General features: G+C 47.5%; 8 protein-coding genes and 1 non-coding gene across 9 annotated transcripts; 7 read left to right on the top strand and 2 right to left on the bottom strand.

Annotated features, from left to right (window-relative positions):
• Positions 1-762: 762 nt before the first annotated feature.
• On the bottom strand, positions 763-2310 carry METBIDRAFT_75932 (uncharacterized protein; the record flags this gene model as incomplete). The annotated part of the gene is made up of 2 exons (XM_018858450.1): positions 763-2160; positions 2203-2310. 2 exons carry the CDS (start codon positions 2308-2310, stop codon positions 763-765), a joined length of 1506 nt encoding a protein of 501 aa, XP_018713229.1.
• Positions 2311-4381: 2071 nt separating this feature from the next.
• Positions 4382-6739, top strand: PMT6 (dolichyl-phosphate-mannose-protein mannosyltransferase; the record flags this gene model as incomplete). The annotated part of the gene is made up of 1 exon (XM_018859318.1): positions 4382-6739. One exon carries the CDS (start codon positions 4382-4384, stop codon positions 6737-6739), a length of 2358 nt encoding a protein of 785 aa, XP_018713230.1.
• A 694-nt stretch (positions 6740-7433) lies between these two features.
• Positions 7434-7504, top strand: METBIDRAFT_t2. The gene has a single exon. It is a non-coding gene; the product is annotated as a tRNA-Gly (tRNA).
• Positions 7505-8978: 1474 nt separating this feature from the next.
• Positions 8979-9326, top strand: HAP5 (Hap5p; the record flags this gene model as incomplete). Its single annotated transcript, XM_018855333.1, has 1 exon — positions 8979-9326. A coding segment is annotated over one exon (348 nt), but the record flags the coding sequence as incomplete, so codon positions are not given.
• A 4023-nt stretch (positions 9327-13349) lies between these two features.
• TFS1 (Tfs1p) lies at positions 13350-14736 on the top strand. The gene is made up of 2 exons (XM_018859331.1): positions 13350-14339; positions 14424-14736. Exon 1 carries the CDS (start codon positions 13458-13460, stop codon positions 14259-14261), a length of 804 nt encoding a protein of 267 aa, XP_018713232.1. The 5' UTR covers positions 13350-13457; the 3' UTR covers positions 14262-14339; positions 14424-14736.
• On the bottom strand, positions 14591-15022 carry METBIDRAFT_75936 (U4/U6-U5 snRNP complex subunit; the record flags this gene model as incomplete). Its single annotated transcript, XM_018858451.1, has 1 exon — positions 14591-15022. One exon carries the CDS (start codon positions 15020-15022, stop codon positions 14591-14593), a length of 432 nt encoding a protein of 143 aa, XP_018713233.1.
• A 1752-nt stretch (positions 15023-16774) lies between these two features.
• Positions 16775-17612, top strand: METBIDRAFT_228136 (uncharacterized protein; the record flags this gene model as incomplete). Its single annotated transcript, XM_018855194.1, has 1 exon — positions 16775-17612. One exon carries the CDS (start codon positions 16775-16777, stop codon positions 17276-17278), a length of 504 nt encoding a protein of 167 aa, XP_018713234.1. The 3' UTR covers positions 17279-17612.
• Positions 17613-18336: 724 nt separating this feature from the next.
• METBIDRAFT_29351 (uncharacterized protein) lies at positions 18337-19237 on the top strand. Its single transcript, XM_018855384.1, has one exon. It carries the CDS (start codon positions 18388-18390, stop codon positions 19027-19029), a length of 642 nt encoding a protein of 213 aa, XP_018713235.1. The 5' UTR covers positions 18337-18387; the 3' UTR covers positions 19030-19237.
• A 1069-nt stretch (positions 19238-20306) lies between these two features.
• On the top strand, positions 20307-21386 carry URA4 (dihydroorotase; the record flags this gene model as incomplete). The annotated part of the gene is made up of 1 exon (XM_018856548.1): positions 20307-21386. The coding sequence occupies one exon, from the start codon at positions 20307-20309 to the stop codon at positions 21384-21386; it is 1080 nt and encodes a 359-aa protein (XP_018713236.1).
• Positions 21387-21707: the final 321 nt, after the last annotated feature.

The raw sequence follows: 21707 nt of genomic DNA on the forward strand, positions 1-21707 counted from the left end.
TTATGACGTTCCAGAACATTTGCCCCAGTGCCAGAAACAATGCCCTATACGTCTCGATACGGACTTTGGATTTGCCATTCAAAAATATAATAATATGTGCTGATCGTGGAAAGCATGTGGTCAGTACCAGCATGGCATCCCACACTTCCTTACCAGTGTCGCTCATCACTGTTGTGCTTCGATCCACTCGACTTTCCATACAGACGGATGGATGCAAACTTGTATAGGTATCTTCTTATCTAAGATCTTTCAACTGATTGATAATCAGAGAGGCTCTTTGTGTTTCATGTTCACCGGAATTCTCCAAAGAGCTTGATGGCCGATGCCATGAGATGCTGATTTGGGGCACCTTGTCCATGAATATAGTCACGCTGAAGGCATTCCGCTTTCATCTCAACATTCAAATTCAGAGTCGAGCAGATAGACATGTGCCAAAAAGCCTCATTCTGTTTTCTCGATTTCTTCAGAGACTTTGCTATCCTGAAATCTTCCGAAGATGTCTGTAAGTTGATCAGTAAAACCTTTCTAGTCCATAGGCCCTGCAAGACTCATTTTGTGGTTGCTTTCTACTCCATGTCTTCTATTCATGTTTGTTTTTACTCCTCTAGTTGGGTAAAACGGGTATATCACCTAATTAAAAAACCGTAAACGTCTGCTTCCTCCAAGATTATATCGACAAATGCGCAGGCTTGCCCCGGAAAGTATATAAAAGTACCGTTGCATTGTCTGCATCCACTGTAACATTAAATGCACATGATATCATCAGTCGAAGCGGATTCTGTCTTCCTCATCCTTGGCTCTGCTGGCCAAGATTTGCTCCTCAAGAGCCCTTCTCTCGGCTATGGCCCGTTTTCTAAGCGTGTTCTTGAAAGGAAAGAATACAAGCGCCATGCCAGTTATTGCAATGCAGGCCCATGCAACCAAAATGCCGAAATTGCGGCCAATGGCACCCTTGTACGTGTCGAAGAAAATGACCTTGTTTATCTCATATGCAGCGTGGATCGGCATGGCATATGTGTACCGGTAGAAATCAGGGCACAAGGCAATAGGACTGAACGTGGCGGCAATGTTACTGATCACCCAGAACAAAAGCCAGAACCCTAGAAGTGGTGGGTAGGTCATTACGCAGAGCATACCAACCATTTCATTCATGCTTCCCACCGCACACATTGTGATGAAAGTGGTCATCCAGTAGACAAGAAACCCGGACTTTCCGAAAGCCACAGTGAAGTCGACCTGGAAAGCAAGCGTGACCAAGGAAAAGAAAAGACTGATGAAGAAAAAACTGCTGACTGATGCAGCGACTCGGTAGGATACCAAGTGCCACTTTTTGACTCCTGCCTGAATCATCCCTTTGTGAATCTCGGCGAAGAAGTTGAACCCGAAAAACGTCACGATGATCATGTAGATGAGCCCGACTTGCAACGGGGCTATGAGCACTTCATCCGTCACAGGCCGTGCGTCTACATACGTAAACTCCAAAGATGACGTGGCCACTTTCACGGAATCCATGCTAGAAAAAACCTCCGAGGTATTGACGTTCGCGAGTATCAGCTCCATGATGTTGGCCTGTTGCTGGCCAAACATTATGCCCACAGTCTGCAAATTGGGAATCACGTACAGGATCATCGCTGACATATCCCTGCCTGTCTCGTAAAAGGAGACAACGGAGTCGTATGAGACATTGTACAGGGTGTCGCCGTTGATGATGGCGTTTTTCAAGTTGATGGTTGCATTTGGCTTGACGTAGATCAGCGCCCAGTACCGCTGGTGATGCACCTGTCTCTGCACTTCTGCGTAGATGTCATGTCCGTTCTTCAGAGCCAACTCCTGGAACGCTGTGTTGTTTTGTATGAGCCAGTTGCCCAATTCACGAGCCTCTGGCGTTTGGAGCGTTTGCCTCAAGTAGTCCCCGATGTACGGATCCGTGCCGTCTATTGTCTGGTCGTCTTCAATCACCACGAGCATCCGAAGGTTTTTGAACCGTGATGTGCGCTGGTAAGCCGAGCCCCAGTAGATGGAAAATATGCCTAGAATACATGCGCCCATTAGCGCATATATCAAGAGTGTCTTGATCACTAGCGACTTTCGCTGCGCACTGAGCTTTTCGTTGAAAAACGAAAAGCCCGATCGCACTCTTTGAAGGGCGGACTGCGAGCGCTGGATTCCCAAGTTCTGCTGCTCTATTCCCTCTGAAGCCACAGCTGCGTCGCCACCAGGGCTAATATTAGTATGCCCTTCGAAAGCCCTGGCCAGCTGAGCATCGGCGCCTTCGTTTATGGAGGATCCAGAGTCCGATTTGTCTGTCATTGAATGTTTGTGTTTCTGCTTGGGAAAACTATGCTATGGGTATGAATAAATAGTATGATTGCTCGTTGATACCGGAGCAATGATGGGAAGCGAATCGATTAATTCTTCATGTACGCGCGGGCAAACGTCGAGAACGTAAATAATAAATAACTGTGCTTTATGATTTGTTTGCTGAAAGTTTATGCTGAAGAGTGGTTTCTGATGGGTCCGGAACCTGTTCTTTATACATATTTGTCAGCATGATGACCTGTGAAATCCGATCGCTCTTCATGCATATATATCTCGGGACTGTATATCGGCACATCTATGTGCAAGATATAGACGATATTCTTGCACGTAGTCGCGGAAGACCAGACGTTCTGCACAGTGGGTGCCAACAACAATCCCTTCTGGGCTATTTGGTAATAATATTGGGAGCAGCGACAGATGCACCGAGATTTACGAAGTACTTCCGTTTCCGTTGAAAGCGCAAGCTTGAAAAAGAGAAACTTCCAGTATCTACTTAGCTGCTCCCTTTCTCGGCCTCTACTAGGGTTCTTGGAATTTGTCTTTTTAGGACAAAGCCAGACAAGATGCTAATATTCTTAGCTTTTTATATTCTTGGCCCAAGATCGAGGAGGAATCTTAGTCTCGTCGTGCACAGTATGCTTAAGTAAGCAGTCTCGGAGAGCGCGCCATTCCGGGTATTCTGCCCCGCATTAATAAGAAGTTTACTTCCGCCCATGTGCAAGTAAACTGAAGATCAAGAGTTGCACCCATTCAAAGTTCCTAGGCATTGGGGAAGATAAGACTTTTACCTGACGTCAAAGGGTCAATTTCCCCATGCCGGCTTGATCTTTAAAATTATTGGGCAATACATTGTCGTGGGCATTCTCAACTCTGTGATCACTGTCCCGAGAAAGAGAGAATTAGGTATACTTGGGAACTACTTCCTTTTTGAGTTTGGTACATATATGAATAGTAGAGAATGCCGGGCTCGTGAATGCCCCCATTCATGTGACAGCACAGAATCTCCGCCAGAGGTTGTATTCGATAGCACCTGTCACCGTGTAAGCATTGTCGGTTCCAATTGCCTGATGGCTTTTTTCCTTTTACCCTTCGTGGTTTTAAAACTCTCTAGTGACACCCTATATATGATGAAAAAAGTACATGGATGTTAAGTTTTTAGCGCAGCCGCGGTTTTCAATTCGTCTCATTCTTGCCCGTCTTTCGAATAATGCAATAAATAATGACGTCTGCGTGTGAAAAAAAGACAGCACACCAAAAGAAATTGTTGGGGGCATGACAGAGCCCAAAAAAAATTCGTCTATCCTATTCACACTTGTCTTTTGCAAAGACTTTAGTCCTCCGGAATACACGAATGGTGGGGCGGATCGATTCCTCGCAAGATTAACCAAATGAGACGTGACAATCGCGACTTTTGAAATGCGACATACTGCGAATCGCAGCAGAACGGAACCTTCGATCAAGACCTTCTTTTACCGAATCTTTTAATTTCTCCCACGTATGTATTTAGTTGATTTCTCCCGACCTTCAAGCGGGCCCAGATCAAAAAGGTACAGGATCATGAACACGTATCAAGGACTTTTTGCAGCCATCTTAAAGTAGAATTTACAGACACACAAAGAGAAACTGGAAGCAAGACACTTCATCAAAGAGGTGTCAGTTTTAAATGAAAGCTTCAGATCTAAGGACTAAACAACAAAGAAAGAGAAACAGCACCCACCTCATACTCCACCAAATTCGTGGAGGCACGTGCAAGGGAGAATCAACTTCAACTTGATGATGTTTAAAAACATGCAGCTTAGAAATCCGGCTCTCATATCTGGCCCCGTTTTTAGGACACACTCGCCTTTTTTGCCTGCTGGCTTTTTTCTTTAAGACGGGCCGTGCCATTGGGCTGTCATTTGTTTTTAGCCGCCGGAGGCGGCGGCTAGCATGGCTTAACAAAGACAGGCACCGTGCTATATACAGGTCCAAAACACGCGGTTCTTCAGCATGAACGTTAGTGTACGCCTCGATCAATAATCTCAGCGCTATCGTTTCACCACACTTCTTTTTTGTTCCTAGCATGGAAATAGGCGAAGCCGTGGTATGGCAATACGCGCAGAGAGAATCAGAGCCTAGTCAGAATGTGCTTAGGCACCGCAAATCCGCGCCTCTGTTAGACACACTGGACCAGGATCCTTTTGAGGAGCTTGTAAAGCAGACCTCGACGCTTTCTCTTGCAGAGAAACAACCAGAAAACAGGTCTTTTTTCTATTGGAAATACGTGGTCTCGCCTCTTCTCCTCACAGCACTCTCCGCTTATGTGCGCTTCTATGGTATCACCAACAACCACAGCGTGGTGTGGGACGAGGCACATTTTGGCAAATTCGGCTCGTACTACATCCAGAGAGAGTTTTATTTCGACGTGCACCCGCCCTTGGGAAAGTTGCTTGTGGGTCTCTCGGGCTATTTGGCCGGATTTGACGGCGAGTTCAAATTTGAGAGTGGGCAGCCGTTCCCGCCAGGATACCATTTCATGCGCATGCGGCAGTTCAACTGTGTGTTTAGTGTCTTGTGCACGCCCCTTGCGTATTTTACGGGCTTGGAACTCGGCTACTCCACATGGACCGCGTGGTATGTGACGCTCAGCGTGGCGCTTGAGATGTTGTCGCTCACGTTGTCGAAGTTCATTCTCCTCGACTCAATGCTCTTGTTTTTCACCGTGCTGACATTTTTCTGCCTCTCAAAGTTGCATACTTTGACCAGGTCAGACAGCCTTCTATCTCTCCGAGGACTTGCGTGGCTAGCCATTTCAGGTGTGTCTATCGGCTGCGTGTGCTCTGTGAAATGGGTCGGCTTGTTTGTTACCTTACTCTTTGGCTTTTACACGATCTACGACCTCTTGGTGAAGTTTTTTCAGACCACGGTCGACCCGAAAAAGCTCCCTGGCACCTACATGTCCATCAAAAAGTATATTATACATTGGCTAACCCGGGCTGTTTTCTTGATCGCTGTGCCATTTCTCATCTACGTGGTCGCATTCAGAGTACACTTTGCTGTGCTCTCGAAATCTGGAACGGGCGACGGACTGATCTCCACTCTACTCCAGGCCTCATTAGAAGGAAACACTTTAAAAAACGGGCCTAGGTCGGTTGCATACGGCTCTCTTGTCACGCTTCGATCTCAGGGATTATCGCCCAACTTGCTCCACTCTCACCCTTCATTGTACCCCGAAGGATCCCGCCAGCAGCAAATAACGACTTACGGGTTCAAAGACGATAATAATGAGTTCCTTCTCGAGTTTGATATGTTGACCTCGCTGAGCCAGAATCGTTTTGCCACCTTGGACTACGACGATCAGCATCCTGATTATGTTCTTGATTACACGCGCCTCGTGAAGGACGGCGATATCATCCGATTGAAACACAAAAATACAGGTTGCTTTCTCCACTCGCACCCGATTGCCGCCGCGGTCCTGTCAAATCAGTACGAGGTGTCATGCTACGGTGGTATTACCATCAATGACGACCAGGACGATTGGGTCGTCGAAGTTCAAACGCAAGATCGGTCGCCTTCTGTGGAGTTCCAAAATGAAAGCAGTAACGAACTCCACCCAATTTCCACGAACTTCAGACTCAGACACAAAGTCGTTGGCTGCTACTTGGCGACTTCAGGCCACGCGTACCCAGCATGGGGTTTCCAGCAAGGAGAAGTAATGTGTAAAAACTCTTTTTTGACTCTGGATAAGAGCACGTGGTGGAATTTTGAAGACCATGTGAATGAACATTTTCCCACCCCCGAGACACCTTATGTGGCACCTAAGCCCAAGTTCTGGAAAGAGTTCATCTTGTTGAATTATGGCATGATGGCCTCGAACAACGCTTTGGTACCGGATCCAGATCACTTTGACCACTTGGTCTCAAGCTGGTGGGAGTGGCCTATATTAAAGTCTGGCCTTCGTATGAACAGTTGGGGCCCGGGTTCGTACCGATACTTCCTCATTGGTAACCCGTTCGTCACAATCTTCTCAACTTTGTGTATCTTCTTGGCAGCTCTCACATTCGGAGGTATTCTGTTTGCATGGCAACGCCAGATCATCAAGTTAGGAGTGTTTTCGGATGAGTGGGGATTTATTCTTGCCGGCGGCATACTTCCCTTCTTGGGCTGGATCTTACATTACCTTCCTTTTGTTGTGATGGGCCGCGTAACTTACCTCCATCACTATGTGCCTGCACTTTACTTCGCCATCTTTGTTTCTGGGTTCTTGGTCGAATACTTTATCGCTAGAAGGACGCGAGCATACTTCTGTTACATCATATTCCTCATTCTTTACGCGTGTATCATATGCGTATTTTGGTATTATAAGCCGCTTGCGATGGGAATGTTGGGAAGTGCAAATAATTACAAACATCTCAAGTTGTACAGGTCGTGGAATATTTGAACCTAACAATTGACTTATGATAAAGATTATGACAATGATTGAAAGTGTCCAGAACGGCTTTTCTGGAGCACATGATCACATATCAATGTTCAAAGGGACATGAAAGCGATGTAGCGGCACCAGTTGTGACGGAATCAGACCTATGAAAACGAGTACAAACACTTTATATTTATGATTTTCATAGTTGCTTTAATTTTATTTGCCAGGGTATTGTTAATGTCCCCCTTCTCATCCATACATTTGTTGGAATTTACGAGGACTGAAACTTCACAAAATGCTGTAATTTTCTTCTTCTTTTGCTGTGCTAAACGAACTCTTATCATCACAACGGTTGTAATCAAGGCTATATTTAATTGAGCTCAGAGATCTGAATTCGTCTCTTTTTTTTTTTTGGTTAGATTCATCTGATTAAAGGGGCAAAACTATATAACGAATATATATAAAAAACCTTTAAACAGCTCCCAGCTACGTACCAATTGTCAAAACTCGGCCCGTACCCTTCCGTTGGTCACGGCTATATAGAAGGTATTTAGGTGATACCCAGGTATATTAGACCAAGGCTCTTCTCTTTCAATGAAATCATTTTTCAAAAGTCAATTTCCCGAAGATGTTCATCACTAACATGAATCTTACACATCTAATACTTGTCTAATGTGACTCTCTAGATTACGTAAGAGCTAGAAAAATCACAGAAGCGCAAGTGGTTTAGTGGTAAAATCCAACGTTGCCATCGTTGGGCCCCCGGTTCGATTCCGGGCTTGCGCATTTTTTTGATGAACTATGAGCAACAGTGGGCGGTGGTTCCGCATCAGGTACATTTTGCAGATGACGAGAATTTGCCTCTTGAATGTATTGCTTCTTTTTCTCAACTAATCAAGTCGTAAATGGGTTAAAGAAAAACGGGATATATTGGTGAATGGTGTATGGTAATTTCACTTAGTGCTCTATCTGATCTAGGGAAAGCACGAGCAAAAGTGCCCATCACTAATCCCAGGCTTTCGACTTTTAGTGCAAAATTTCTCTGTTGTTTTTCTTATTTAGAGATGGGGAGAGAATGGAAAAGTCTCATTTTAACAAGCCGATATTAACAGTGCTCCAAATATAGGCGAGTATAGAGTAAAGATTAGAAAGGGCTAGTTGACAAGAGGAGTCATAGCATTGAGTCTTGCGATGACTGTTTTCTTGACAAATCCCAGCATACTTCAAGCCGTTCAACCTGAAAGAAATGGCAGAAGAGGAAGATCTAGACAGTTTTTCATTGAAGCATACTACCCCGATTTTGAAGCACAACGGAAGATGTTTCTATTCAATATTGAACATCTTTTGAATGTTCCGGCATATGTAGTTCAGGACTCAAAAGACCAGGCCTCGAAGTTTATGTTACAAATTAGGGTCTATACACAACGAAACACAGAATATGAAAAGCGGTATATCCATATTTGACCTGTGGATTAAAAACAAGGCCAACACTTATCTTGTAATATTAGAGGTAGGCTGGTCACGTGCCAGTTGAGGCTCTAAAACATAGTTATGCTGACGAAGGCCCAGGTACGCACGTCCAGGAACATGCTGTGATAGCGTGGAAATCATAGGAAACAAGCTTCTCACCTGTCAAGAAAAGCATCGAGGCCGGATTCTTGCTGCGGGGCTGTGTTCTTTCAAATACAATATTTGCACCCGCGACCAAGCTGTCTGCGGCAGCAACTGGAAGGCGAGAAAAAACCCCCATCATATTTTCTGAGCCACTACGAGAATATCGACACATACCATCGATGTATTCGTGGAACCACACAGATGTGAACGCGACCAAGAAAGCCGAGAGGCCGAGCCCCCGGTTTGCGGGCGGTGCATGAACCCCGACGCACGGCCCGTCGTATCTCCCCTCCTGCATGCAGCGGCCGCCATGCGCGTTGACGAGCCTCGACTCATCGTGCAAGCACGGCGCATCTCTAATCTAAAGAGACCAACTCAGTGCAAGCAGGCCACCACGCTTCACATCGGCAACAACATGGAGTACAGCAACACGTACATGGAAGAGGGCGAGATGCCTGCACTCGGGGACCCCCAGGCCAGCGGCGTCTCCCTGCAGTACCTCGGCCCCGGCCCGGAGGAGCCGGCATTAGGCAATGATGAAAATCAGACGCATCCTATTGTCGACGAGGAAGAGCTCTTGGCGGCGCAGGAGGCCGCAGACGCAGCGGTCATGCAGCAGCAGCAGCACGGCACGCCCGGCGGTGTTTTCGGGAACGTGGGCCAGGGGCTTGCCGGCAAGAACCGGGAGCTCATGATGCAGTACTGGCAGCAGACCATCAACTCCATCGAACACGACGACCACGACTTCAAGAACCACCAGTTGCCGCTAGCACGAATCAAGAAGGTCATGAAAACCGACGAGGAGGTGCGCATGATCAGCGCCGAGGCGCCCATTCTTTTCGCCAAAGGCTGCGACGTGTTTATCACCGAGCTCACCATGCGGGCGTGGATCCACGCAGAGGAAAACAAGCGCCGCACGCTCCAGAAGCTGGACATTGCGGCTGCCTTGACGAAGAGTGACATGTTCGACTTCTTGATCGACGTCGTGCCGCGCGAGGAGGAGAAGCCCAAGAAGTCGTATCCTTCCCGGCCCGATGCCTTCGGTGCCCATATGCTCCATGGCCTGCAGGCCCCGATGCCGCAGATGGCCCATGCAAGGGGCGGCCTGGCGCCCACCCATGGTGCAGGCTTACCGCCAGGCCTGGTTTTGGCGGGAGGCCCACTAAACGTGCCGCAGCAGGAGGGCCCGGGGCCCAATCTGGCGGCCAATGCCGCTGTGCTGGACATGTAGCCCATGGGCCGAATGCCGGAGCCGCTGCAGCCGCCGCCGGGGGCTGCGAATGGCCAGGACGCGATATCCGGGGGCGTTGAGCCGAGGGGCTCCCCCGGAAACCGGGCCCATTTGCCTGGCCGGCCCCACGAGACAGGCCCGGATGAACTGGGTCTAGCAGGAGCCCAAAACGAGCCCGGGCAGCCTGCACGGGCGGGGGCCCCGTACTATGGGGGGTATGCGTCGTACCCTGCTTTGGAGTAGCAGGGCTTGTGAGTTGGAATTTGGGATTTGTTGTTACGGTGGGTTTGTTATAATGGGCCTGTGATGGTGGGTCTGTTATAGTGGGTCATGGTTATGGGTCATGGTTATGGGTCTGTGATAATGAGTCTTTGATAATGGGTCTTTGATTATGACTCTATCATTTTGGATCTATTATCATGGGTCTATTATTATGACTCCATTATTATGGCTCTATTATCATGGGTCTATTATTATGGGTCTATTATTATGGTCTATTATTATGGGTCTATGATTATGGCTTCATTACTATGGCTCCACTACTATGGCCCCTTTTTTACGGCTCTACTATAATGGGTCGACGACGATGGGCCCAGGATTATGGGATCCATGATTGGGACTCTTTGAAACCAATGAGGTCTGTGACTCCATAACTGTCAAGGTCCATGTGGGGTTCACGAGCTCTGTGAACTGGATGTTTGATTCACGGGCTGTATGTCCACGAGTTCTTGGTCTTTCTGCATTATATGGATTCTGTGGGCTCCACAAATTTCATGAATCGTGCGAGTCCTCGACTTGACACAACTATGAACCGCTTCTGTCGAACATGCTCTGATTTATCAGCATCTGTGGGACCGGCAAATTGGAATTTCATGCTCACCATGGGCAAGCAGCCGCGTGCTTGCTTATGAAATGGGCCATTGGCCCCAATGTGGAACTGTCGCTTTATGAAAATCCCAGCTATGTTGGTATATAAGCTGGCTTATTCTCCCTGCAGATCGTGGCTGGAAAATGCCGTTCCCATTTGTCCAAGAGATTATAGGAAGACATTCGCCAACTATGTCAGCATCGTTTTCCGTTTGATTGAGACTGCATCCCCGTCACAATTATAAACACTTTGAGATGCTAACAACGCCCGCTGGTATCATTCATTTGCTCAATTTCATTTATGGAAATTATTTACAGTGGATGAAAGGATGCCAATTGGAAGACCATGTATGCCAAGTACGAGGTCTGCCTCAGAACCAGATTGGCTCATTGCCCGCATGGCATATTATGCAAAGCCGGGACTTGACTACTTCCGGGCTCTCATGCTGGTTGTTTGAACGCGAGCCACTCTTGGATTATGCTTATGCTTAAAGGTTGGAAGTGAGCAAACTCCAGTGATGAGCATTTAAACAGACTAATACTCGCAATCATGAGATTTCTGAAAGACGGTGGGGGCTTCTCATGGCGGCGAGTTTTGTGATGGCTTAACATGGCTTTCACTGAGATCGCAGCACGCCGTATGGCTTCCTTTGTGTTCATGCTTAGTTACTGGAGGCCGCAGAAAATGGACTGTAACCAGCTCCATATTTCGGCCCACTGTATTTGCATGGTCTCTATGTTATGGAGTCACATATTTGTGTTGGTGATGAAAACGCCACCCGTCTCGCAGCTCTACAGTGTCCACCCTGGATACTCCGGCTTTCTATATGTTTTATAAGATAATGATGATGATGATGATGATGATGATGATGATGATGATGATGATGATGATGATGATGAGGAGGAGGAGGAGAAGGAGGAGGACAAGGAGGATGTTTTTTGAGTTGTGGCGCACCGTTGATTCTTTTGTTAGTTACCGGCGTCAAATCACCTCTCTGAATGTCTTGACGTAATTTCTCTAGTAGCAGGAACTGGATGCATTCAGAAAGGGGTTAAACATACGAGTCATACGTGGCTCTCTTTTAATACAACCCCGCGGCATCTAATCATAGTCGTCATATTTAAAGTGATCTGGTTCAACAATACGGCACAGCCCTTCAAAAGAATTTCCGAATGCCCAATTTCTGCGGGATTCCGGTGGACATTGAAATTGTGTGCTCCAGCTATTATTGATGTTTTAATGTACTACCTCAGCTGTTGACGCTTTTTACAAATCTTTACTTTGATGCGGTGATCAAATGCACAATGATACTTATTCATTCAGTTTGATGAGGACCATTGAGTCAATGTGTTGTTTTGATAATGATTGAAAGAAGAAAATTGTGTGATGATTTTACAGGAAGTACAAGAGCTGTAAACAGTTTTAGATATGTAGCTAGGGTCGAAATCGTGTGGCTCCTTTCCGCTCATCGGTTTACGCATTTTAGGAGCACCTTAAACATCAATTACAGTGGAACGTGTTTATGAACGGGATTTTTCTTGAAAGAAGCACTACTATTAGTGTCTACCATTTTGGACAGCCACAAAGACGAAATCCTAGTGATTTTGAGCCCGTTCGAAGTGCACTTGTTCAAGCTTCTACTTGTACAGGTAGGCCAAGATATTCAGATGGACCAAATACAAAATTCTTCATTCCTAGTTGTCTCAAACCTTGTTTGTATATTTGGTAATGTTAAAGCTTTCATATTTTCTTGGATTAATTTGGGCGCAATATTCCATTTGTAAAGTTGTTATATACTGAATGTAAATCACTGTACTGTACTGTATTGTGTTGTACCATGTTGTTTTGCATTATATTGTATCACACTATATTATATCACACTATATTATGTCACACTATATTATGTCACACTATATTATATCACACTATATTATATCACACTATATTATGTCACACTATATTATATCACACTATATTATGTCACACTATATTATATCACACTATATTATGTCACGCTATATTATGTCACACTATATTATATCACACTATATTATGTCACACTATATTATATCACATTATTATGTTATATCATATTGTAATACAATACACATCAAGCAAATGCTAGCATGCTTACAACAACGCACCACTAGGATGCACGTCTGTTCAGGACATAATCCAACGTGGTGGGGCAAACGTGATAGGGCTGTGATAGGGCCTTGGCTTAAAGCGTACAGCGGCTAGCGGGCAGTGCAGTCAATGTTTTGCCCTTTGAATCCTGATCTCAGCATTACTAAGAAATCTTTTGAAAGTCTCACATAAGCCCTGATATATATCGCATTCCTCACCTAGCAAACTTCGCACCCCCACTCATGAACAGACAGATTCTGCAACAGCAAAACAAGCGTTCAAGCGCCACATCAGTACAGTCCGGCCGGCATCCCCAAACAGCCGGCGCGGGATTTGTACCTGCAGACAGTGGATGCAAATATCCTGCATCTACCAACAACCACGTGTGGATCACGTGGCGTGGGAACGAAGGCTCTCCCGAGCCCGCCAGTTGAGGCGCCGCGGCGATCGCAGACCCAAGTATCCGACGCTGGAGCACGCCATGACGCTGCCAAGACTCCAGCTGGCCCCGCGGCCGATGGTTGCGGCGTCACGTGACCAGAGCAAGCATGTGCCCGCGCTTCGGGCCGGCCGCGAGCCGCACGCCCCTGTGCACACCGCCGAGCCTGGAAACAAGGGCACATTTCCTGGCCCCCAGAACTGGAGAATTGTAAAGACGAGGGCCGGGCGGCGCGGCACGTGACCGCCGCAGCCCGTTGCCATTGGCCCGCCGCCGCATCCGCGGGCCGCCGGCAAATCTCGTAAACCATGGAAAAAAAAAGAACCCAGCTCCCCGCCCGGGCTCTTGCGGGTTCCCCCGAGCGAGGCCTGCGTGCACAGAGCCTACGGGGGCCATATAAACCTGTCCCCAATGTGCCTTGCTCTCCGCCCCGTGAAAGCAAAGCAAAGTCTCACCACCCATGTTGGCTATATATAGAGGAGCGTCACGCGTAGCGCCCCGGGTGACCCGGCTCGTGCCCCGGACTTTTCAGCACAAACCATTCAGACAAACGAAAATGAACTTGATGACCATTTCGCAGCTGTTGGACGAGGCGTACAACAAGCATCAGATCGTGCCGGAGGTCGTAGACAAGTTCGACACGCAGGGCTTGTTGACCATCGAATACGGCCCAGACGGCCAAAGTGGCGAAAACGGGGAAAACACCCAAAACGGTGAAAACACCCAAAACTCCCAACACTCCCAAAACTCCCAAACTGTCCAGGTCACGCTCGGCAACACGCTCTCGGTCAAGGACACGCAGCAGCGGCCACAAATCCAGTTCACGCTCAACCTGCCCAATCCGGAAAAGGAGTTGCTGGTGAGTTCCGAGGACCGGTTCATGTTGGTGTTGACGGACCCGGACGCGCCGTCCAACACCGACCACAAGTGGTCGCAGTATTGCCACTGGATCGCCACGGACTTGTCGTTGAACTCGCGCGCCAACGGCGGCGACAGCTTGTCGACCATGTTGGACTTTTCACAGGCCCGCGAGCTCGTGCCCTACCAAGGCCCGGCGCCCCCGGAGAAAACCGGCAGGCACCGGTACGTGTTTTTGTTCTATAGGCAGGACCCCCAGGCCAACTTGGTGGCGCCCCCGGACCGGCCCACCTGGGGCACGCTGGTGCCGGGCTCGGGGGTCCGCGAGTGGGTGCGGAAGCACGGCGGGCGCAGCGAGTTGCTCGCGGTCAACTTCTTCTATGCCCAGAATCCCGTCCAGGAGTGAGCGTGCCGACGAGGCTCCGAAGGGATGGGAGGCGGAAGCCGGCGTGGGTTCGAGGCCCCCGGGCGAGGCCAGAAGGAGGCCTATGAGGGTCAGAAAAAGTCCTGTGAGGGTCAGAAAAAGTCCTGTGACAGCCAGAAGGAGGCCTATGAGAGCCAGAAGGAGGCCTATGAGAGCCAGAAGGAGGCCTATGAGAGCCAGATGCCAGATGAAACGCACATGAAACCCACGTCAAACCCACAGCCACACCAGTCACCACCGGGCCGCCCGGGCCAGTGAAACCACCGGCAAGTAGATTGCACTATACACGTGACCCCCGCCCCCGGCGCCATTCACCGCCACCGCGCAGAACTGTAGTCTTTGGGGCTCACCACCAACCCCTTGCCCTTGGTGGCGCCGCGGTAGATGGTCTCGAGAATGTCGATCATCTCCTGCTTGTTGTCCACGAGGAAATTCATCTTGTTGTTGTTGCCCGTGCCGAAGTCGCACATCATGTGCTTGTTGCGCCAGAAGAACATCACCGTACAGGGCTCGTATAGCTCGTACATGTCATTGAAGTCGGGCACCGTCGTGGTGTCGCAGAGATAGATGGCGGCAAAGTTCTTGACCCGCTCCGCTATGCCAAAGAGGATCTCGTCCATGATCATGCACGGCGTGTCGGTGTCGGCACCAAACCGGATCACCACGAGCCGCTCGTCCTCAGAGAGAATGGCCTGGTCCACATGCCACCCGGAATTGAGGTGGGGAAGAAATATCGAGCTCATGGAGTCTGGTTCGATGAGAGCCTGGTTCGATGAGAGCCTGGTTCAATGAGAGGCTGGGGTGAAGAGCGTGGGGAAGAGACTATGGAAGAAATAGCGGCGACTAGATGACAGCGGCACACAGCCGAAAATCCAAGGAGAGAGTTCTATATAGGAGACGTCAAAGGCCTACAGTAGCAGGGTACAGGCTACTTTTGGCGAAGGCCAGTCGCAAGGCAGGCCGGGGCTCGAGCGGAGCGCCTATGTGCAGGTCCAGAAACCTGGTGCTGTTTTTGGCGGGGCCCGCCGGGCTACGGTGCCGTGTTTGCAGGACGTGGCCGTTTGTGTTTCTGCTTGCTGTGTTCAGTTCGCAAAAATACTTTTTTCTTCTTACTTGGTTGGTTTGGGTGGATATGGTGCGACGGGTTCTGGGGCGCATTTTGGTAGAGGGCGAGGAGCGGCCGAGACATGTCTCTCATCATGGGTCACGTGCTCGGAACCAGCAAAGTAGTAGCCAGCAGAATAAAGAATCGGGAGCAGCTAGTGAGCGAAAGCTGGTATAAGTTCACATTGCAGATTCAGATTTGTCTTTTGGTATTTTCAGCGGCTGGCCCGAACCTGACATGTGCCTTTCTCTTGACGCCGTGCCGATAGGCCAATTCTTTCACGGCTGCAGAAATGCGCATAAGTCGGAGACATTTAATTAGAATGGTATCGCGATTCTCTTTGAATGTGAGGAAATGACCCAAATAGTGGCCTGTGGCACAGCAGGAAATGAGTACTGCCACATCACAGCAGGGTCTGTCAAATCTTAACATAAAGCACTCTTTTCAGAGTACTGACTCAGTTTTTCTTTTAATGCTTTACTTTCTTCATTGTTTGGTACCCTACCTCAGCCCATTATTTTCTTATACTTAACTCATGTAAAGCGTAAAGCGCTGTGTTACCAAGAAATTGATATAATTTCTTATTGATCCTTTACTACCCTTTGAGCCTGAATAACTTTCTTAGCTGTATTCGTTTTCTATTCTTCGTGATCAAATACTCAACTCGACCTTCATAAAATAAACAATGAATTTCTACAGGACATATAGAAAGTATACAGCACACGAAAAGAGTCGAGCGAAAATGCCAAGACAAGCCAACACGGGCTTTAATTGCTTTCAGAATAATTGTATTTTCATTGCAGAAGCAAAAACCATATAGTGTGAATTATTGTTTCTACTCCAGTTGCTAGTTGCTTTCATTGTGCTGATCTTCTCGTTTGGAAAATCAACCAATTTTTGACGGAACAATAGATTTTGAAATCATACCTCGTCTATATTGGGCTGAAGATGTGCTTTGAGGTATTCAAAATAGAACAACCTTCTACACGACAATGACTTTGCACGAGTCATTATGAAAGTGACGGTGATTTTTCTTCGAGAAAAACCTATTTTTTGTTTACATTTTGTTAAAATTCCAAATACTGACCTAAAACAGCGCTGTAAATTATCTGCAGATAAACAAAGGTAATTTGCAAGCACTTAACAATCAGAAGACTTGAGCTAAACAATGGTGAATCCTACTCGAGATGATAAGCATACTCTTGAGAATTTAATAAAATGTCTTAACCCACTCTTGTGAAGCATCATATATCATATAAATACCAAGTCAACCCCCTTGTTGTTCCAATGCTCTGTCCTCTATACTGACAATTTTGCAGAGAGCACAACTCAAGCTGAATAGAAAATGCAAGTAATATCCTTTCACTCTTATTGGAATGTCCACTTCGCCATGACTGCCGAGCAGTATGAAAAGAACTTTGAGCATTCATCCTACACCCCAATAGAGAACAAGGGCGTGGACGAGTTCTTTAAAGAACAAAAAAAAATTCACCGCGAGGCCTGCAACAATCTTTGCCAATATCAAATCGAAGTTCACCAGCTTCTCGAATTGCAGAAATTAAATAGAGCCCCTTTGGAGTCGACAAAAAAAGAACGGGCCGAATATTCGAAAACAGAGCTCGAAGTGCGCATAGCAAAAGCCAAAAAGAATATTGAAGACATTTCAAAGCTGGTATTTTTAACCAAGCTGGTAATTGAATGGTGCCAGGAATGGATTGAAAATCGTCAAGGTAGATCTTACAAGTCACCGGAACACATGTATAGCCAGTTGCCTAAAACGTATAAGGAAGTTGTTGACTATTTTGTCCTGGAATGTGTCAAATTCTATAAAGAGGACGCAATTCAAAACTTAGCCTCAATTTCCAAAAGACGCCAGTCTGCCATGCACAAATAAAGTGCCTGAATTCATTTGATATTTAATGTTTATTGTTTCCCATATGATAGGTACACCGTAGAGAACACATTTTCCCGTAAAATCTGCTCCTTCTTTTTATATAGACGCGGCTGATTTCAGGATGGAAGTAAGTATAGCCGGTATTGTGGATATGTTTGAAGTTCAAAATTGAACACTTACTGCACTATTTAGATTTTTGTTTGTGAACGGCTGCATAGACGAAAAATCTTGAAGATTTCTTTTGTAGTACGAGTCGTCGGAAATCAAGAATGTTATTGTTGGTTTAAAAGTGTGCGGGTTTGGGCTCGATTTGAGCCGATTATTTTTTGTTATCGTTGATGATTGCAGAGGATTATAAAAAGAGGTTTTTGTGGCTGTACTGGTTTAGTCATGAATAACTAACTGGGAAAGCTGCTGATGCGGAATTAGGTTTCATCTTTCAATAACAGTGCTGGTCACTCAATGATTCTTGTAGGGAAAGGAATTCCCTCTTGCGATCCGAACGCTAGCTGTTTCATCTGAAGATTAACACAAGTCTGCCGCGAAATGTCTACCGTGATTTCATAAGGGCTTTTCTCAGTATGAAGAAAACAAACGTTTTTGTTGATCAGTATGATTTATGCCTGCTCACAGGAAAAAACAAGAAAGAGTTGCTACATGGGCTAATCAAGTGACATGCGCAGTTTTGAATATTACTGGAGGGATTTCGAATATAAGCATATTTCCAACATCAACAGCTCCCGCGTACAAAGATAATATATGATTCTAAATGGAACTTTCGTCGAGAGAGACACTTCTGGGTTTTTTTCTTGAACTATCGAGAAAACTATCCCCACTTATTTTCAATTATATGTAAAAGTCCCGAGTCCCAGTATGTAGTCCACAGTTGCATCCCAATAAATGCATCATCGTGATAATTACTCTGCACCGCTCCTCTGCGAAAAGTGGGTTTTTTTTGTGGGTTTCGTGGGTGCAAATTACTGAGAATAGTTTTCGCACCAGTTTCACAAAATCATGCGTAGAGAACTTTCTTGAAGTATCAAGACACCCGAAACATTCTCAGAAAACCAAAACTCGACTCTTGAGATATTCTAAGCCTTATAAACAAAATGGGCCTGGACTCACATACCAAGGGTCATGGTCACAATTCATCTGAAGATAGTCTAAGCATATATAGTCCAATTCGTCATGACCAGGATTCTGGCATTCATCCCCAGACACGCGACTCGGTAACTTCCAGAACTTCCATGGTACCCTGTACTACCAGATCCTTTGAAGCCGAAACAAACGAGCCCCACGTTATTCTGGCAGGGATCGAGACCTCCTGTTCTTTTGAGCTTTTCAAAGCCCCGTCTGCTAGAAGCAATATATTTAGCCACGAAGACAGCATGATCTTGAAATATCTCATCACACTCCACCGTAGCCTGGAGGACCCAGCTCTATACTTCAAATGGGGCGTCTGGAGAAATGGGGGCCCTGACGAGGGCCTCCGGCTCGAGGATATTCTAGAAACAGAAGTCCAGCTAGTCACGTGGAACAAGCAGATCAAAAAGGACTGCTCGGGAGAGGCAGCCTACCTCCGCTTGGGTCTTCATCCTGACCGCATATGCGGTAAAGTTGCATTTCAAATCAGCCTGCGAGATGCAAGGAATTTCTTTCAGGAAGTCGCCTCTGTGGTGCTTCGCGAGCTGCTTTCCTTGCCCATGGCTATCTACAGTACGTATGCTTTTGCAGCGGTGTATTTTAGATGACGGTCACTAACGTAGGTTCTGAAAGAACGTAGGTTCTGAAAGAACGTGGCATTTGTGACAAAAAGGTTTCATATTGGGGAAAAGACTCATTAGAATCCATGTTTTGGTGACGCGTCTACGATTTTCGAATGGAACCAGAATCTGGCCCCAATATACAAAATTACTGACAAAGCAGTTCCTGTGATTGGTGTTGATCTCAATGAGCGGCCCGCAGATTACGCTATTGTCAAGCTCTGGCTTGGCCCGCGGCTTCTGAGCGGCACCCCGGTTCTTGAGCAGATATCACTACTTTTGCTGCGTCTCGAACAGACGCTTCCTTGTGAATTGAGGGCGTCTTGTCGCTCGGCGATTTATATACACGAGCGCGGTCACATAGTGGCCCTCGGCAAGGAATGATGAAGACGAAGAAGAGATAGCAATTTGGCCAAACAATGCTTTTGGTGCGGATACGATATTCAGAGAAGCCAAGGTTTATTGTGGCCAAATGAAGCTGATATCGCGAGGCTTTTTAAGCTACAATTTGAACTCTGCTTAAACAAGAAATTCGGCAGCTGAACGTGTGTAATGGCGAGTCATCTTGGTTTATCCTAAAGTATGAGAAGTGATCATGGCTGGCTGAATGCGTACTTTTCACTTTGCACAAGTCCACCCACCCAAGTCCACCGACACTAGAGATTGGGAACGCTTGAGTAACCAGTATTTTAGAGATTTACAAGAAAAATGGCGTTGGTCACAGGGCTCGTCTGTCGGTCTTCGGTGAGATGGCTAGGTGCTCAGCCTTATAGGGCGATACGTATTCAGTGATACAAGCTTCAAGAAGTTATCCATCACAAACAGCTACGAAAGCTTCAAGCAGCACCCCTATATGGCTCATCTATTTGCCAATGTGCCATGGGGTATTATTGGGATGCTTAAAAAAATCCCTGATCTATTACTAATTTGAGACTAGCAGACAGTCTCCGTGATTTACCTATACGCCTTGGCAGCGGATTTTAACATCACCAAAAGGTCCACTTGGGGATCTGACCTATCTTTCTACATTTCCGAGACCCTTTTTTTGGATCTTGAAATCCCGTTCTCCTGACCTCCTGTTTCCTGACACCCCGTACTATTTAATTTTGGTTTACTTGACTGGCCTATTGTTCATCAGCTTCCGGTCACGTGACGCGCGTCTGGCCAAATTACGCGCCCGGTACTCCGCTTTTTCCCTCTTCACCACCGTTCGTGTTCTTTAGACACCCACAACAGCCCTCCAAACCCAAGCGTTTCCCGCAAAAATGACCGAAATCGACCTTGGCATCACTGCGGATATGCACGTGCATCTCCGCGATGGAAAAATGATGGAACTTGTCACGCCCACCGTCAGACAAGGCGGAGTGTCTGTTGCCTACGTGATGCCCAACTTGGCGCCGCCCGTCACAACGCTTGAACGCGTGCAACGTTACAGAAAGGACTTGCAGGCACTCGCGCCAAAAACGACGTTTCTCATGAGTCTCTACTTGTGCAAAGACTTGACGCCCGAGTTGATCCACGCGGCGGCTAAAGCGGGCGCCATCCACGGCGTCAAATGCTACCCTGCGGGCGTGACCACCAACTCGTCTGCAGGCGTCGATCCAAACGACTTCACGCCATTTTACCCGGTCTTCGAGGCCTTGCAGGCCGAGGACTTGGTGTTGAACCTCCACGGCGAGAAGCCACCAGTCAAGGACGGCGACATCCATGTGCTCAACGCCGAGCCGGAGTTTCTCCCCGCGCTTGTGAAATTGGCCCGTGACTTCCCCAAGTTGAAGATCATTTTGGAGCACTGCACCACCAAGGCCGCTGTGGACACAGTCCGCAAGCTCCACCAGGAGAACCCGGCTTGCAGGGTGGCAGCCACCATCACTGCACACCATCTTTCGCTCACCATTGACTCGTGGGCCGGCAATCCCATCAACTTCTGTAAGCCTGTAGCCAAGCTTCCTGCAGACATGCGTGCCTTGGTGGACGCGGCCACCAGTGGAGAGCTATACTTCTTCTTCGGCTCGGACCTGGCTCCTCACCCGATTGAGAGCAAGGCCAAACACGTTGGCGTATGTGCGGGTGTGTACACGCAACTGCACGCCATTGCGTATCTAGCAGAGGTCTTCGAGTCTGCTGGCAAGTTGGAACATCTCGTCAAGTTCGTGTCTGAAAACGGAAAAGCCTTCTACGGCATCAAAGACGCCGACTTGGTCAGCAAGGATCGGGCGGTGTTGGTTGCGAGAGAAAACCAGGTGCCGGAGGAAATCGGGAACAGCTCGCTCACCGTGGTGCCTTTCAAGGCTGGTGACAACTTGAAGTACGCCGTTGAATGGAGGGAGTGTGGAGAGCAGTAAGGAAACTGCAAGGGCTTAGGGTGCAAGCAAGCTTCATGGACTGTGGTCATCCGTTTGTGTGTACCTTGGGTGGGACTCTTGAAAGGCAGAACCCGTATATATTGCCGGTCCCCGGTGCAGCGAACTCATGTGTCCGAACTCAGACTCGTGTCTCACTTCATGTACTGAACTTGAAAACTGTCTATTGCCAGCAGCACCTAGATCACGTGGGTGCTCGGGTCACATGAGTACTCAGGGCTACTGACTTGAGCGTGTGCAATCAGCAGCTTTCAACACTCGGAATTGATTCTGGGATTTCTGGCAACCCCTCTTGTCGAGTTG

Source organism: Metschnikowia bicuspidata (genome assembly GCF_001664035.1).
Source record: "Metschnikowia bicuspidata var. bicuspidata NRRL YB-4993 chromosome Unknown METBIscaffold_1, whole genome shotgun sequence".
NCBI classification, from domain to species: domain Eukaryota; kingdom Fungi; phylum Ascomycota; class Pichiomycetes; order Serinales; family Metschnikowiaceae; genus Metschnikowia; species Metschnikowia bicuspidata.

Excerpts from the sequence above, each read along its gene's own strand:
- METBIDRAFT_29351 (XM_018855384.1), top strand. The coding sequence starts at position 18,388 with ATGGGCCTGGACTCACATACCAAGGGTCATGGTCACAATTCATCTGAA.
- TFS1 (XM_018859331.1), top strand. The coding sequence starts at position 13,458 with ATGTTGGCTATATATAGAGGAGCGTCACGCGTAGCGCCCCGGGTGACC.